This window comes from Psammomys obesus, unplaced genomic scaffold (assembly GCF_907164565.1).
Source record: "Psammomys obesus unplaced genomic scaffold, mPsaObe1.curated_primary_1811, whole genome shotgun sequence".
In the NCBI taxonomy this organism is placed as follows: Eukaryota; Metazoa; Chordata; class Mammalia; order Rodentia; family Muridae; genus Psammomys; species Psammomys obesus.
Genome location: NW_026596039.1, coordinates 10,158,165 through 10,175,092, shown reverse-complemented (window position 1 = coordinate 10,175,092; position 16,928 = coordinate 10,158,165). Strand labels below are relative to the sequence as shown.

Genomic DNA, 16,928 nt, shown 5'->3' with positions numbered 1-16,928 from the left:
TCTCACAGTCTATATGATAAGATTACAGGAGAAAACAGTCTTTCATAAAACTGTTTTGTTGGGGAGGGGGCTGTGTCACTTGAGGTAACTATGTTTATAAGAGAATGGACATGGGAGATAACAGATCAAAACACTAAAAAATCCTTTCAGATCCATAAATTTACCACCATTGGAAAGAGCTAAACCTTGGGATTTGCACTGTTCTGTTTCAGAGACATTACTATGAAAATAGTAGATAATCTAAAGCTTTGTGTGATTTGACCTATGTGTGTGTGGGGGGGTTGGGGGAGCGGTTTAGTACAACCTCTGAAAATGCAATCACTGTATAAGAAAGGGGAAAGGTAATAGACTAAACAACGCAGAATCAAGCCTGAGCAGTATTACAGAGTGATAGTGCTGAAACAGGTGTTCAGAGGAAAAACAAACACCACCACCACCACCACCACCAAAACAACTAGCAGATGAGTCCTAATCTGAAAGTCAAACAGGTAGGTAGAAGTTCAGATTAAAGAGCTCTTCCAGAACCCTAGGGGAGTGGAGTTGTGAGAATATGAAAGGTCAGATGAAAGGTCAGAAACAGAGGATTAAAAACATCAGGATCCACCTAGTCTATACTTGAAAAAGGTTTTTCATTTATATTTTATGTGTGTGGCTGTTTGCCTGCATGCATGTGTCCTGTGAGTGCACTGCCGTTGGAGGCCAGAAGAGGGCACTGGCTCTCCTGGAATTGGGGTTACTAACTGTAGTGAATCCTTGTGTGAATGCTGGGAATTGAACCCAGGCCTTCTACAAGAGCTTTTAATAGCCGAGTCATCTCTCCAGCCCTCAACATCTATATTTAGTGGAAATTCCACCAAAAAAAGGGGGGGGGGAACCCTCACAGAAACAATGAAAGCAATTCACTATTTTCAAATACATATGAAGACGAAAAGTAGCTCAAATACCATACTGAGTCACAAAAAAATCTAGACAACTTGCAAATTCTTCATTTAAATGTATATAATGAAAATGTAAAATGTCTAACAGTGAATAATGATGAAAGTACTTTATATTGAGCCTTGTGCATGCCACCAAATTATATCAATTATATTATATTTGTATCTGTAAATGCTATTATTAAGTAGCAATGAGGAAAAGACTAAACAACTCAGATTTTGGTAGCACATATACTAAAAAGGGAACAAGACAGAAGATTTGCATGGCCTCAATGCAAGGAAAAAGACTAAATAAACTAGTTACCCTAGTCAAAGGCACAAGTGAACCTGAGAAAAATGGAAATGAGGAGGTTTTGAATATGACAAGATATTGATACCAGATAAAATAATAAGAAACAATAAAAGGGGTCAATAGAATACAAATTGATTCCTAGAGAAAAACTGAAAAAAAGATGAACAATTTTCAAGGAAAATTAAATAATTATACAAATAGTTGGAGGTGTAAAAAAGTGTCTACAATGTATAACATAGGAAGTTTTTATTGTTTTAATCAAGAGAGAAGGCAGTTTGTTGTCTCTGAAGACTGAGGGTACTAGAACACATCGGATGCTGTGTCCAAGCTGAAGCCGCACTTCCTGGGTGGCTCCTCTGGCTAACTGGGCCCCTCAGATGAGGGCTGCTCCCACCAGCAGCAGCTCAACCTCCAGCAGCAGCTGCAGGATCTGCAGTTGGATCACCTGCTCCTGCACCCTGCCAGCTGAGCCTGTTGGCCCAGATGGCATCCATTGCAGCCAATATGAGTTTGGCTGTGGGCACTGCGGTGGGGTTCACCCTGGGTCTTGCCATCACCAGGGGCTTCAGTGGAAGTAATGCTGAGCCCGTAAAGCTTCAATGAGGTTCTGCGGCAGTGCAGAATTGTAAATGGTTTAATCTAATCAAGAACCTCAAACTGAAGAATTGTAATTTGACTGGATGTAACCGATAGTGCAAGGGTGGACCCTTATTTGTAAAGCTCCATTGCTCCAGTTTCCATGAAGGAGTTCTGTCTACAGATGTTCATTGAGGCTTGAAATGCTAGTGGCTGAGCACATGTTCAGCCTCCTTGAGCATTCAATTGTATTGTGTTTTGTGAGTTAATAAAAAATAAGGCGGTTTTATTCTGGAAAAAAAAAAGTCATGAAAGAAAATCAGGATAACTTTATGTCAACAATTTGCAAAGTTTGGCATGGAAGATATAGCTTTTGGGGCATATCGCTGCAAAATTTATTGGAGGAAAAATAAAAAAGACCAAATTGACATCAACAACAATTCTGTGCATGGTGAGCTCCTTCCAGAGTGCAGCCATGAAAAGACAGGATGATTAACTCCTACAGTGGCCAAGCCTGGGCACCACTTCAGCCAGGCAACCAAAATGGCACTGGGGAGGGAGGGGAGAAAGATGGGGAAACTAAAGGGAATTGGGAGGGGAGAAGGCCTCTCACCCTGAAGCTACTAAGTCTCCTTTCACAATATGTGAAGGCTTTAAACATTTTTATCTTATTTTTAATATTGTACTTTATACATATATTATTATTTCTCTTTCTTTCTTTTCTTACAGATCCTTTGTATATACACTATGGCCTCCAGTTTAGTGTTTTTATGACCCCTGAGTGCGCAAAAGAATGGGTGTTTGTCTATATATATATATCTGTTCCTTGTGCCTTTTCTTGGCCTATTTTCCTTCTGTTTGTTTGCTCTGTCCCATTCCAATGTGTTAGCTTGTGTTTTATTGTTTTATATATTATTTTACTCTTATCCCTTAGAAGCCTGTTTGTTTTCTAATGAGAGACAGAAAGACAGTGTATCCGTATGGGAGTGGAGGTGGGGAGGATTAGAGGGAAGGAAATTATGGTCAGACTATACTGTGTCAAAATAAGATTCAATAAAAAAAGAATTGCAACACATGATCACAATCTGCTGGGAAATGACATAAAACAATATACCTTTTGTAGATCAATGTTTCAGATGTGAATGTCAAGGTAGCTATAAACAGTGCTTAAGTTCCTACAGCCTTCAAGGAAGTATTGCTCCTTTCCCAGTTTCAAAGCTACAATTTCCTGGGTCTCTCTCTCATACACACTTGGTTTATAGTGAAAATGTCCTTACCGTCTTATGCACCTCTTATTACTTATTGTATCCAAAGTCATCACCAAGGAACCACCCTATGATCTCATTGAGTAAAAAACAAGGAGAGGGCAGGGAAGCCCTTAAAGCTTTTTGAGCAATGGGGACTTCAGCAGCCACTCAAACCATAGGCATGGCTATTGTTAAGATATTTAAGCAGTCTCCCTCTTGAGAAGCCCACACTCAAACCGAGGTGCACACTAACCTCTCAAATACATCTTCTGTTGATGACTGTGCTGAAGTCTATGTTAAACCCTTTGTAATGCGTTGATTTTAGTTATGTGCACTGTGTGCTGGTGCCCTCAGAGGACAAGGGCTTTGGATCTCTGCGGATTTGGAGTTCCAGGGGGTTGGGAGCCACCCAGTCTGGCTGCTGAGAATGAAAGAAAAGCAAGTGCTCTTCACCACTGAGCCATTTCTCCAGCCCCGGGGGAACTTTATCTATGGGTTTTACAGACATTCTAGAGTCTAAGTCATGGTAGGAGGAGTTAGGCGTTCAGGCCCCAAACTTGCATCATTTAAAATGCAGCCGGGAGATTGCTAAGATGGCTCCACAGGTAAAGGAGCTTACTGCCAAGCCTGACAGCCTGGGTTTGACCCCTGGGTCCCTCATAATAGGGAGAATTGATTGATCTGACCTCCACACAACACACACACACACACACACACACACACACACACACACACAGTTTTTACAATTGTGTAGGGAGGAGCACAGACAAAGTAATTGAAACTCTGTACGTCTCACTCAAATTCATATCGTACATTATAAAGTTGTAGTTGAAGTATCAGAAAATACCATCTTTCCTAACTTTAAATAAAAATGTTTCCACACATAGTATATCACCAGGTAGTGTAAGTCTGACTGGGATAGGTTAAATTGTGATGCGTCTGTTGAACAAGTGAAGAAAGTAGACCTTTTTCTTATAACCTTTGTGGACTCCTGGTAACTGTAAAAGTGAGACATACGATTAACCTAGTAGAAGTGCCAGCACTATTCTATGAACCGCTGCATGAGCCATTTGAAAATGAGCCAGCATATAAGGAGGGGATGTGCACAGCAGGTCACAAGGAAACAGGACTTCTTTGGAGCACACACTTCCTGCTGGAACACCGTCCTTCTCTCCTGGGTCCCCTAGCATAGCAGGAATCACACAAGATTGCACTAGTGTAGCCCGCGTGGTCGTCTCGCCAGCAAGAATGCACATGGACACCAGGATTCTTCTGCAGCAAGCGTTTATTCAGCAGTAATGAGAGGAAGACCTAGAGCCCCAAAATGGCACTCCTTTTATACCCTAAATGGTGACGTGTTGGTTCCTGATTGGATGCAGCCCATCAGGCCATCTTACATCACTAAGTGAGCCAATCTTTGGCTCGAATTCAGCTTTAGCGCATGCACATAGGCAGTTGTTTACGATCTCACACACCGGATGCCGGCGCCATCTTGTAATGGCGTTTGCTTCAGGCTCTTTACACACTAGCTCACTACTTCACTGTATTCTGTCTCAGTGCCCGGTAAATGAGGGCAGGGACCACATCTGCGTTGTTGAGTGAGCCCTGTGCATCTCATGACCTCCCAAGGAATAGTTGTTGATTAAATAAGCGTTCACCGAACAAACGAGTCTCAGAGCCCCACCTTCCTCAGAGCTACTTCAGCGTCTTCTCCACCAAAGCATTTCTGGCTCTGGGTGTGTATCCTTAGCTCAATCAAGGTGATTGTAAACTGTGTGGCAGTTCCAGGCTTCATAGTCCATGGCTAACTTCTTATTCCTTACACTATGAAGGAGAGACATCCTCTGTCACTGCACCCTACTCAGAAATGAGAGCATTAACAGCTGCCCAGGCTGAAGAGATGCCCTAGTGATTAAAATGCTTGCTTTGCAAGCCTGTTGTCCTGAGTTTGAGCCCCATAACCCATGCAAAGGCTGAAAGAAGAAACTAACTCCGCAAAGCTGTCCTCTGACCTTTACATATGAGTTATGGCACATGTGCCAATGTCCTCTCTCAGTCTCTGTCTCTCTCTCACACACACACACACAAATATTAATACATAAAAACTTAAAAAGCAGTTGGAATGATCATCTTATAGGAACACGGGGTTTCCCCAGGGCTTCGATGACTGTGCCTCTACTCTGTCTTGAGTTTGTTGTAAAATGTGTTTTGTCCTTTTACAGTTATTATTATGAGCACGTCTGAGATGTGTGCAGGGATGCATGCCATAGCACAAAGCTTGATGGTCTAGGTTTGGTCCCAGAGACCTACATGGCGGGAGGAGAGAACCGACTCCAAGAAGTTGATTTTTGATTGCCATGCAGTAGTACCAAGTGGTCAGCTTTGAACTCACATACAGAAAAGCTACGTTATATGAACTGAACAGGTTGTATTTATGTATTTAGAAACACACACACAAATGCACACACACACACAAGAATAACAATTAAAGAAAAAGAGATCAAGAATTTGAAAGAGAACAACGGAGCAGTTGCATGAGCAGGGCTGTAGGGAGGAAAGGGAAAGAAGAAAAACAATGTAAATATATTTTAATTTCAGAAATAAATGAAAAACCTTTTAATATTTATTTTTACACTGAAAATATAATTTCCTTAATGCCATTAAGATAATCATTTGGTTTATCCAGCAAAATATAAAAATAGTTGCAAAATAATAGCAATATTCTTTTTGCTTGTTTTGGTTTTGGTTTTTCATGACAGGCTTTCTCTGTGTAGCCCTGGATGTCCTGGAACTTGCTTTGTAGACCAGGCTAGGCTCCAACTCAGAGATCCACCTGCCTCTGCCTCCTGCGTGCTGGGACTAAAGGTGTGTGCCGCCACTGCCTAGCAGCAATGTTATTTCTAATAAGAAGATTACTGTTTAAAGTGCCATTTTCAGTTGTATTTCCTCTATTTTTAAAGATTAAAAATGTGTGTGTGTGTGTGTGTGTGTGTGTGTGTGTACATGATTTCAGGTGCCAATGGTAGCTGGAAGACAGTGTCAGATCCCTGGAACTGTAGTTACAGTTGTGAGATGCCTGATGTGAGTTCTGAGAACTAAATTCTGATCCTCTGAAAGAGGACTCAGTGCTCTTTGGCAGCGAGCCATCTCTCTAGTCCCAACTTCTACTTATTCTGAGGAAAAAAGAAAAAAACTTCCTTCATTGGAGGAAGTATTGTCAAGATATCATTCTTTTTTTTTAAAGTACTTTTTTAAATTGATTTCATTGAAAACCAAACAAGAAATGGCCTGAGCCAAAAGACTGCTCTTAAAACTGTCAAAAACATTTTAACAGAAAAAAAAATAAACATGACTGCATTATGAATGTTTTAGAAGAGTTACACACACACACACACACACACACACACAGACACACACACACACAAAACAAGAACAAAAACAAAAAACAAAAACAAACAAACAAACCCGCCCCACTGTCGTTTCATTAATTACAGTATTTAGAAAGGTATATACCCAAAAAAAGTACACGACCTGCCAGGACATCACACAAAAGGTGATGGCAAATTTATTCAACTACAAGACTAACATTTAAAAAAAGTTTTTCCTGCATTTTACTCTAAAATCATTTTGTTCTTTTTTTTTACAGTTGATAGTTTCTTTTCATGTGATGAGTAGAAACCACATCAGATTCAGCACCATTGTCTGTGATTTGTTTTTTTATTCTTTGTTTTTCCTAATGTTCAGTAATGATAGAAAACAAACAGGTTTATTCATCATCTCATAGTATGTGGCTTAGAAATCAACGAAAGGTGCTTGCATCAACAGAACTAGCTGGGGTTGGTACAGAGTCTGCGTGCACACACCAGCCTGCTTCCTAACAAAGAAACACCAGTGAGAGGCTTGATAGATAGGGCGAGATATAGTATTTCTTTAAAAAGCAAACCCACATTGCATCAAAAAGAGTGGTGGGTCAGCCAAACTCTCCAAGGCTGTCAGGGAGCTAGTGTCCTCCAGGGAGCTGGGACCAGAAACACAGGCTGTGGGCAGCATCTAACGGAGCAGCTTGTAGGTGATGGTGGCCTTGGTGAGTGCCTTATAGGAACCTGACCAGACAGTATACAAATAAAACTGGCATGAAGCAAGGGCCTCAGAGACCAGAGGGAGAAATGGGAAGCGCTGCAACGACAGAGCCACCACCAGGAACTCACAAGTTATGCAAGATGGAGTCCCGGGTCTCTGAGGTGCAGGACCAGATGCATGCTCCGGCTTGAACACTGGGCGGGTGGAAATGAACGCCCCAGGCCCAGAACATTCTTGGGAGGTGTCCACACCTCCAGCTCCTCTTGGACATCATGTGCAGAATTCCCTCCTCTCTAAATTGCAGTCACCAGGATCTGATTCTGAGAATCCAGCTGGCCCCACCAGTTGGCAATTCATAGGGGTCAGCAGCAGCTGCAGAGCTGGTATCTGGAAGGCCATTCTCCGGAGCCTCCTGAGTCGCACTGGCTTGCCGCTGAGCCAGAGCTGCGCTGGAGTGCTGAACATTGGGAGACCCACACCGGTGACTGAAAAACTTGCCCTTGACATCCCAAAAGCGTTCCCCGGTAGTCGAACCACAGCTGCTCCCCAGCCTGGATCAGGTGAGTACTGAAGAAGGCGATTCCAGGAAACCGTAGGTCCTGGTGTGACGAACACGTGCACAGGCACAAGGTTGGGTTCGCAGTGGTGGTTTATGAACCGGCAGACATTCCCATAAACAGAGCATCAATGCAGTATACCTCTCCATCCTCATTATCAAGATCAAAGAGGTGAGAGTCCTCTTCCCGAACATCAGCTTCAGAGTCCGAAATCAGCTCCCCTACATATGCACAGACAAAGGTGCCCAGTGGGATATCCTGGAGGGAACGCACACCCCAGCCCATGTCCTGCATCCAATAAAGCTGCAGCCTTGCCCTGAGTCCATTTTGCACCACACAATTGCGGCAGTTCCTCCAGCATGAGCAGGCATGATTGCACTAGAAGATCAAGGGTGGTTCTGCCATGTTAAACTCAGGCAGAAGTCGGCCATACTTATTATACGAGCAGTGCATGCTGAGCTGGCCACACATGCAGGTGCTGGAAGAGCAGTCATCTACGAATACAGTACTACAAATGAGTGATGTTCCTGTCAATGTTCATGGGGGAAGTCACACAGTTCTGGGAGACATACTTATAGTTGGTGGGACACAACTCACTATCCACAGCATTGACACAGGGAATGGGAATGCGCTCAGACCCTCAAGCAATGTCCCTGCTCACTGTCTTCTCAACAGCAGCAGGCTTGTCAGGGGCTGAGTCCCGAAGCGCTTTGCTCATCTGCAGTGCACTCCACACCTGGGAATTGAGGCTTGCACACTGCAAGGGAGACTCTCCTTCCTTGTTTTTTAGAGTAACATCTGATCCCGAGAAAGAAAGAGGACAACACAGTCGTAGCGATTCTCCCTGGCTGTGATGTGCAGGGGTGAGTCTCCATGGATATACATGGGTGACCTCCATGGCATGCAGGTCACACTTAGCAGCCAGAAGTATTTCAGCTATGTCCACACAGCCTGAAAATGCTGCCCAGTGCAGACAAATGTTCTCCTCATTGTCCCGGATATTGATGTCAGAACCTCCAGACAGCAGCAGCCTCACCAGGTCCACGTGCTTGTACTCAGTGGCCCAGATCATAGGTGTCCAACCACCATCATCCTGGCAGTTGACATGCATCTGTCCATTTGAAAGCTGAACCACATCACAGTGGCCTTTCTTGGCAGCCAAGTGCAAACAGGTGGAGCCCTCTGCGTCCTTCGGATCCACCTGAGCTCCAGCCCTCTGTTTTCTGCAGCCTCCCTTAGTGGGGTCCGCTGATCTTCTGAGCAAGTGTCAATGTTGGCACCCACTTGAACCAGCACTTGGCAGATGTTCACGTGGTCAGCTTCTGCAGCAGCATGCAGTGGGGAACACTTACTCTGGTGCTCCATTTTGAAGTTGGGATCAACTCCATCACCCAGCATGAGAAGAACCTTCTGCAGCTCATCCTGCCTACCTGAAAAGTACAGCTGCTTCGGGTGGAAGCAAAGTTTCTTGGATTTTTCAGAGTCCAGAGTGATTAGAGCACTTTCCAAGGTTTCCCTTCCTGGGCCCCGAGAAAGGCTAGAAGTTGGCCTCACGAACCCCGCTGGCCCTGCGGGATTGAAGCACTCTGGTGCCTGGGGGACTGTGCTCTGTGGCTTTTCATCCTCTGGGGCTCCAGCAATGCTGCCTGTGGTCGTGTCCTCCCTGCCCTAAGCAGCCAAACTCTTCTCCTGTCCAGGGGCCAGGGTCACTGTGGAAGTTGCCTCTGCTTTGGACTTGGAAGTCTCTTCCCCACAATGAGGAGAGTAGCTGGCATTGTTGACTCCAGACGCACAGTCCTTATGGAAACAATGACAAGATGCTGCTCTCAGGCTGACATTCCATATAGTTACCCACAGTGCAGAAGTAGCCGCAGCCAGGACAGCATTGGTGCTTCACCATACGACCCCGATGGTCTTCACACAGCACCAAGAGTGGTGCTTTGTGGGATGGGGGCATCAGCTCTTACTTGACCATGCTGTTTGTACACTGGCCCAATTCGCGATCCACGCTCTCAGTGGCCATGCACTGGTTGTTGGCCAGGGTGCTGATCTCAAGGCTCTTGGGGGTTTCCATTGGGCAGCTGCACAGAGGCACTTCCTGGAGGCCAGCCATCTCCAGCACATCCGGACCTTTGGCCAGCCCTTCATTTTCTGTCTGGGAAGACAGAATTCCTCTGACACGGAGATCCAGGGAATCCAGAGAAACTTCCATATACCCAGCGCTGTCTGCCAGAGCTGCCTGCTCTGTGCTTCCTGGAGGTGACTTACAAGCCTCGGAACCAAGCATGCTGCTTGCCTTCTTTCTACTTCTCCACCTCCTTTTCTGAGCAGGCTTGATCCAGGGGCTGTCAGTCTTCTCTCTCCTCTTGAGAAATTTCTTCTTGATACTGTATTCAGAACTCAGGTCATACTCGTCGCCAGTCTTCATCCTCCCCTGTGTCAGGTAACTCCTGCTCCTCTTCTGAATCTACATCCATCTTCAGAGCAGGGTCAGTCTCGGACATGCTCTCTTTAGAAGTCCTGCTGTCCTCAGTGGAAAATGCAGCAGTCTGCTCAGCCCATAGTCATCATCCTCCAGGTCATCTGAGTCTTCATCTTCTGAGTTTATCTCCAAGCTCTCCCCATTGACATGCAGGCACTGTCATCTAAGGCTTTCTCAACCTTGGCGCCCACATTGGAATGAGTTATGCTCTTAAACATCTCAATCACTGTCCTCTGCTGTAATACTTCGGTCTTTTTCTTGGGAACTAAGCTATAGGTTCCCATTCTTTGTTTTTTCTTCCGAGATACTGCAGCTGCTAAAACAAAAGGCAAGCAAGCTGTCTGGGACTTTGTGGTGGCCATGTAGCCTTGGTTCTGAAGTAGTGACTGGTGGAGGGCTGGGAAGGTTGGTAAAAGCTGCTGTCGTCCACACTCAGAAATGTTTCTGTTCATATCCTCTTTTGGTTCCTTATGGTCTTGCACTTCTCTGTGGTCTTTGTTAGCTGCGTGCAGGCCCAGGATGGACTTCGGCATGCTCTTGCGTGCCTGTAAACCCTGACATCAGTGCCTGAGGCTGTGGGCTTTTTGTCCTCTGTGTCTGCACTCCCTTCCCCAGGCACAGGAGGTGCTGTGGTTGGTATCTGAGGAAGTGTACTTGGAGTCCTCATTTACTGGCTCCTCCAGGAAGAGTTTTTGAGGCATGACCAGGAAGCAAGGAGGCTAGCGTGTTGGGAGTCCTCAAAGGCTGCCCCTGCAGGGCTGCTTTATTTAAGAAATATCCATTGCTGCCAATGAGAGAAGTCTGTATGAAGTCGTCAGCTGTGACATGGTTTTGCTTCCCCACTTCTGTGTCTCTTTCTGAAACTCCATTTTCCGCCACCCAGAAAGGTACCACCCTGTTGGTACCTTCCTGTGGGCTAGCTCTGGTGTTCTCCTGAGTGTGTTTGGGTACATTTGGATGGCTGGGATCACCACTCTTTTCACAAGACCCATTTGTTTCTCCATCTGCAGCCATAGGAGTCTCTCCTGCCTGTTTCTCTGTGGAACCTTCATTAGCAGCCATGGGTGTCTCTTCCCTTAGCAGATCAGATTTCATGCAGTAATCCTGCTTGGTCTCTTGCTTGGCCAGAATTGCCTGCGCTTTGCTTCCTGGATGCCATGGAATGAGCAAGTACAGGCATGCAATGTCCAAGAAAGTGCTCAGCATCAACGGTGGCCATGGCCGGGCCTGCCTAAGATATCATTATTAAATGTGTTAATCCCAGAGAGAAAACAAACAAGGTGTTTTGTTTTCCCACTAATGGCACATCATGAGGTCCTGTCAACAACTGAATATAAAACAGTGTTCCCACCAGCTCCTAATGAGGCTGAAAATCTCCTGTTGCTACTGATGTTGGGGCTGTTGTGCAGTGTTAGCAAGACACATGATTGATATCTGTGGAGATGGATGCCCTTATGAACATACTGTGCTGTTAGTCCTACAAAAGCCTAGTAGTCAGGCACAGCATGTAACTTGAGATGGTAGAACTAAGTATGTTGCTGGGTTGGGTAGTTAATATGCTATCAGTTGATAGTGTTTTCCTTGCACTTATGAAAAAACAAGCCGGGTGTGGTGGCACATGCCTGGGATCCCAGCACTGTGGGAGGGAGAGCCAGGCAGATCTCTGTGAGTTCAAGGCCAGCCTGGTCTACATCCAAGGCTACAAAGAGAAACCCTGTCTCAAAAACAAAGCAAAGCAAAACAAAACAAAACAAAAAACAACAAAAGAAAAGAAAATACAGTTTATCATAAAACAACACAGGTATTGTACTGGCCTCAGGTGTTTCTTGTTTGCCAGTTTCCTGAAGAGGCCATGTTGACTGACCTACAGCACTTGGCTTCTGGAAACAGCCTCTGATGCTTGTGTAGCACCAATGTCTCTGGAAACATTTCTTAGAGTGTGGGCCTGTTGTTAAATAGTGTGTGACTGCATTTTTTCAGACTTTATTTTTCTTCTTTTAAAAAAATAGTAATTTATTACATTGTTATATATTTTGTATGCATGTGTCGGGGTACCATGGTGCACAGGTGGAGGTCAGAGCATAACTTGAGGGCTCTGGTTCTCTCTCTCCATCATGTGAATAAGATATTGAACTCAGGTTCATCAGGCTAAGCCATATTACCACTCCTTCTTCTTTAAATTTTTTTTTTTCATTTGTGAAGATGTTCTCTGTATTTACCTACTTCTGATGTCTATCCTGTTTGCCCTTCTGAATGAGGATTAAGCCTCTTCCCTAGGATCCTTCTTGTTGTTTAGCTTCTTTAGGACTTTAGATTTTAGTATGTTTATCCTATATTATATGGCTAATATCCACTTATAAGTGAATATATACTATGTGTGTCTTTCTGCTTCTGGGTTACCTCATTCAGGATGATCTTTTCTGATTCGAACCATTTGCCTGCAAATTTCATGATTTCCTTGTTTTTAATTGCTGAGAAGACAGAACAGGACAGGAGCCTACCACAGAAGGCCTCTGAAACACTCTACCCATCAGGGTTTCAAAGCAGATGCTAAGACTCATAGCTAAACTTTGGGCAGAGTGCAGGGAATCTTATGGAAGAAGGGGAAGATAGAAAGACCTGGAGGGGACAGGAGCTCCACAAGGAGACCAACAGAGCCAAAAAATCTGGGCACAGGGGGTCTTGCAGAGAATGATGAATCAGCCAAGAACCATGCATGGAGAGGACCTAGACCCCTAGCTCAGATGTAGCCCATGGGCAGCTCAGTCTCCCTGTGGATTCCCTAGTAAGGGGAATAGGGACAGTCATTTCATTAACTCGGTTGCCTGTTCTTTGATCACCTTCCCCTGGTGAGGTAGCATTACTTGGCCACAGAGAAAGAGGATCCAGGCAGTCCTGATGAAACCAGATAGCCTAGGGTCAGATAGTAGAGGAGGCGGACCTCCCCTATCAGTGGACTAGGGGAGGGACATAGTGAGGGAAGAGGGAGGGAGGGTGGGGAACATAGTGGGGGAAGAGGGAGGGAGGGTGGGACCAGGAGGAGGTGAGGGAGGGGGCTACAGCCAGGATACAAAGTGAATGAATTGTAATAAATAATAATAACAAGGAATTAAAAAAAATATTGTGAAGCTGTAAGTCATGTGGCTCCTGGTGAAAATGATGTAACAAGATACAATAAAAAAAGTCTTATTTCTACACACAAATTCTCCAAGCTTTTAGGAACTGTGGCTTATCCATTACTGGTTTATTTTCCATCAGTTTCTTGTTGTTAGTATAAAGAAATACATTTACTTGTATCCTTCCATTTTTATTACCCCAGAGGTTACACAGTAGATACTGCAATGTTCTTTCCCCTGCTTATCCTAGAGGCTTCAACACTACAGTTTAGAGTTCCCTATTCCCTTTTTATACTGTACTGTATTGTTTTGAAAGATGTACCATAACTCATTTTACTGGTCCTCCATCAGACACACATTTGGATTGTTTTCCCATTTTTTTTGCAATCACTAATCATGCTCCTATGGACAATCTTGCACACAGTCATTTTGTTGTTTTTTTGCTGGTAGTTTTCCAAATGCTGGGCCAAAAGGTAAACAAATACATATGTAATTTTTCTTATGTTCCCAAATTTCCCTTCATAGGCATCGCACTGTTCTGCGTTTCCATCAGCAATGCTTGAGAGCACCAGCTTCCCCAAAGGCCATCAGCACAGCATATATTCAGACTTGGATTTTTGCCATTCTGATAGATGAGAAATTTCTCAGTCCAAATCTAATGTGCATTTTTTTCCTTTTTCCTTTTTGATTTTTGAGACAGGGTTTCTCTGTGTCATACTTGCTGTCCTGGAACTCTGTAGACAAGGCTGGCCTCAAACTCACAGAGATCCACCTACCTCTGCACCGAAGTGTCGGTATTAAAGGTGTACAGTACTACACCTGGTCTTAATGTGCATTTCCTTTTTTAAAATTTATTTTTATTTTACGTGCATTGGCATTTTGCCTGAATGTACGTCTGTGTGAGGGTGTCAGATATTGGAGTGACAGACAGTTGTGAGCTGCCATGTGGGTGCTGGGAACTGAACCCCGGTCCTCTAGAAGAGCAGCCGGTGCTCTTAACCACTGAGCCATATCTCCAGGCCCTAATGTGCATTTCTTTAAGAAAAATATATAATTCTTTTTCTGTGCATAAAAATCATTTTAATTTCTGAATTATACACATGCACAGGGAGAGCTAATATACACAGACAGCTAACACACACATTAACTGTATGACAAATTTTTATCTATGGACTTTTTTCTTTTTGATTCTTTTAAAAACATTTATTTACTTATGTATATGAGTACTCTGTTTGCATGTTTGCCTGCATGACAAGAGGGAATCAGATCCCATTATAGATGGTTGAGAGTCACCATGTGGGTGCTGGGAATTGAACTCAGGACCTCTGGAAGAGCAGCCAGGGCTCTTACCCTCTGAGTCATCTCTCCAGTCCCCTCCTTTTTAATTCTTAAGAGATCTCGAAATGACAGATATATTTGTTTATGTTTAAGAATATAAGTTGCAAGTTCTTCCCACCCTACGTGCATTTATCTTCTGGTTGCTTGGAGGTTTCTGAAGGCCATATACTATTTTTTTTTTTTTTTTTTTTTTCAGTTTGGTAATAGAACACCAGTGTTCTATTCCGTGTGTTACAATGTCTCTTCATAGTTTCCAGCTTGGTGGTGTTCTTTTTGATGAGCAGTTCCTAATTAAATATGTTTAAACCAATGAACAGTTCCCCCCTTTAGGGCCAACTAGAAAAAAAGTCCTATGTTTTGAGGCTACAGACATATTGCACTGTTTTTTTTCTTAACCTTCTGAGAATTGCTTCTTGTCACTCATGGACCTGTGTGTTTGAACACTGATATTCACCAGTCCTTGGGGATTTAGTACAGCGTGTAGTATTTCTGTGGCATGCAGGCTGGGAACAATGTTTTGGGTGCTGCCAAGGTCCTGTGGAAAGTCACAATGATGGTGCTGCATCACTGTCAAGTGCAGAGGGGTGATTTCTGGATTCATGAAAAAAAAATATATTTTTTAAAAATGCCAACTCCTTGCCACAGATAGGATGAGGCCAGTTTAGTAAACTTCACTGCCATGTTCATCACAATTTTCACAGCTTTATTCCCTGAAATTTATTTTATTTTTGGTGAAGAGTGTAGTGTAGAAAAACTTACTTTCCTAGAATTTTTATTAACTTCTAGGTGTTTATTGATGTGTGTGTGGTGTAGGTATTTGTCCTTGTGGGTGTGCGCACATGTGTGTGAGGGTGTGTGTGGAGGCCAGAGATTGGTGTCAGATGTCTTCCTCAATCTCCCTCCACCTCTTTTTTGAGACAGAGCCTTTCACTGAATCTGTAGGTCATCAGTTTTGCCAGATTGGCTGGCCAGTGAGCTCTAGCAGTCTGCCTGTCTCCTTTCCCAGTTCTGGGACCACATATGTGCATGTTATATCTGGCTTTTCTTTTGGTCCTGGGGATCCAAGTGCTCTTTCCTGACAGAAGTTGGGCATCTTCTCTCAACTTCCAGTTGAGGGGGGAACAGTCTTCTTCATTGCTCATCAGTGCCCTGTTTATCACAAAGCAAGTGACCCTAAGTACAGGGCCGTTCCTGCTCTTGTTTTCTGTCATATTGGCACTGTCACAATTTGGTTGCTTAAAAATAAGTCTTGGTATTTGGAAGGGAACTTCTTTAACACTGTTCCTTTTCAGCAGTATCTTATTTGTTTGTTGGTCCCTACATTCTCTTAGAAAACTTAGAATGATTTCATGCACATGCATGCATGCAATGCAAGGTGAGCACACACATAATCTATTCACACTTTTACGAGGATTGCATTGAAACTATAGGAATGTCTAATCCTTCTATTTGGAACTAGTGTGTGCCCAAATCAAATGCATCTCTTGTTGCACTTATTCCTAACTATTGAGGTACTCAGGCTTATAATTTTTATAGATTTGACTTAATTTCTAAGTTTTATATATATTTATAAGCATAGCATATGTTTTACCACAGTAAAAATTTGAGAAATAATCTACCAGGGTTCAAAAGTACTAAATGGAGGCCACACCAGCCAGAAGAACAGGTAGAGAAACTCAATGATGGACCAGAAATTACACTGGCTGCCAGAACTCCAGATAGGTGGACCGCCTCTACTCTCTCAGTTACCCCAGTTCCCAGTCCTCCCTCCTCTCCTCATTACTGTGTCCCATGCCCCCAACTCAGGCAGAGATCCTGCTGGACCAAAGGCCACGATAGATACCAGAAGTCCAGTCCTCAACTTGACCAGACTTCTGTGAGTTCAAGGCCAGCCTGGTCCACAAAGCGAGTTCAGGATAGCCACCGAAATTTCTTTCTTGAAATTTTGTTTCTTGAAAAACAAAACAAAACAAAAAGCAAAAAATCAAGTTTTGTGTGTTGAACTTGTATTAGGCCCCCATTTCCAATTTTATATTTAGCCTCTTATATTTTCAGAGGAAATGACCAACTAACTTAGGACTGTGACTTCTATTTGTCCTCCTCTGTCTACACTAGCCTAGAACCACTTTGTAGACTGGGCTGGCCTTGACCTATTGTCCTCTGGAAGGAATATTAGCTGACTACTAGTTTTTCTTAGCCTGGGTTCCCTAGCTTGATTTCTTACCGAGGAACAACATTCCAAGCCTGCCTCCTTATTTTTCAACCCAAGAGATAAACTTGAGGTGTTGCTGGGTGGTAGAGTATA

The 16,928-nt window shown here is 43.8% G+C and overlaps 1 protein-coding gene across 1 annotated transcript in view; it reads right to left on the bottom strand.

The window, feature by feature from the left end:
- LOC129687587 (uncharacterized) overlaps window positions 1–16,928 on the bottom strand; it is a 75,827-nt gene that overhangs the window by 29,301 nt on the left and 29,598 nt on the right. The window contains exons 5-9 of the mRNA XM_055622048.1: window positions 11,121–11,317; window positions 9,655–10,154; window positions 8,349–8,943; window positions 7,829–8,065; window positions 7,439–7,587 (exon numbers count right to left, since the gene is read on the bottom strand). Coding sequence (XP_055478023.1) covers window positions 7,439–7,587; window positions 7,829–8,065; window positions 8,349–8,943; window positions 9,655–10,154; window positions 11,121–11,317 — 1,678 coding nt within the window. The remainder of the gene's footprint in view (window positions 1–7,438; window positions 7,588–7,828; window positions 8,066–8,348; window positions 8,944–9,654; window positions 10,155–11,120; window positions 11,318–16,928) is intronic.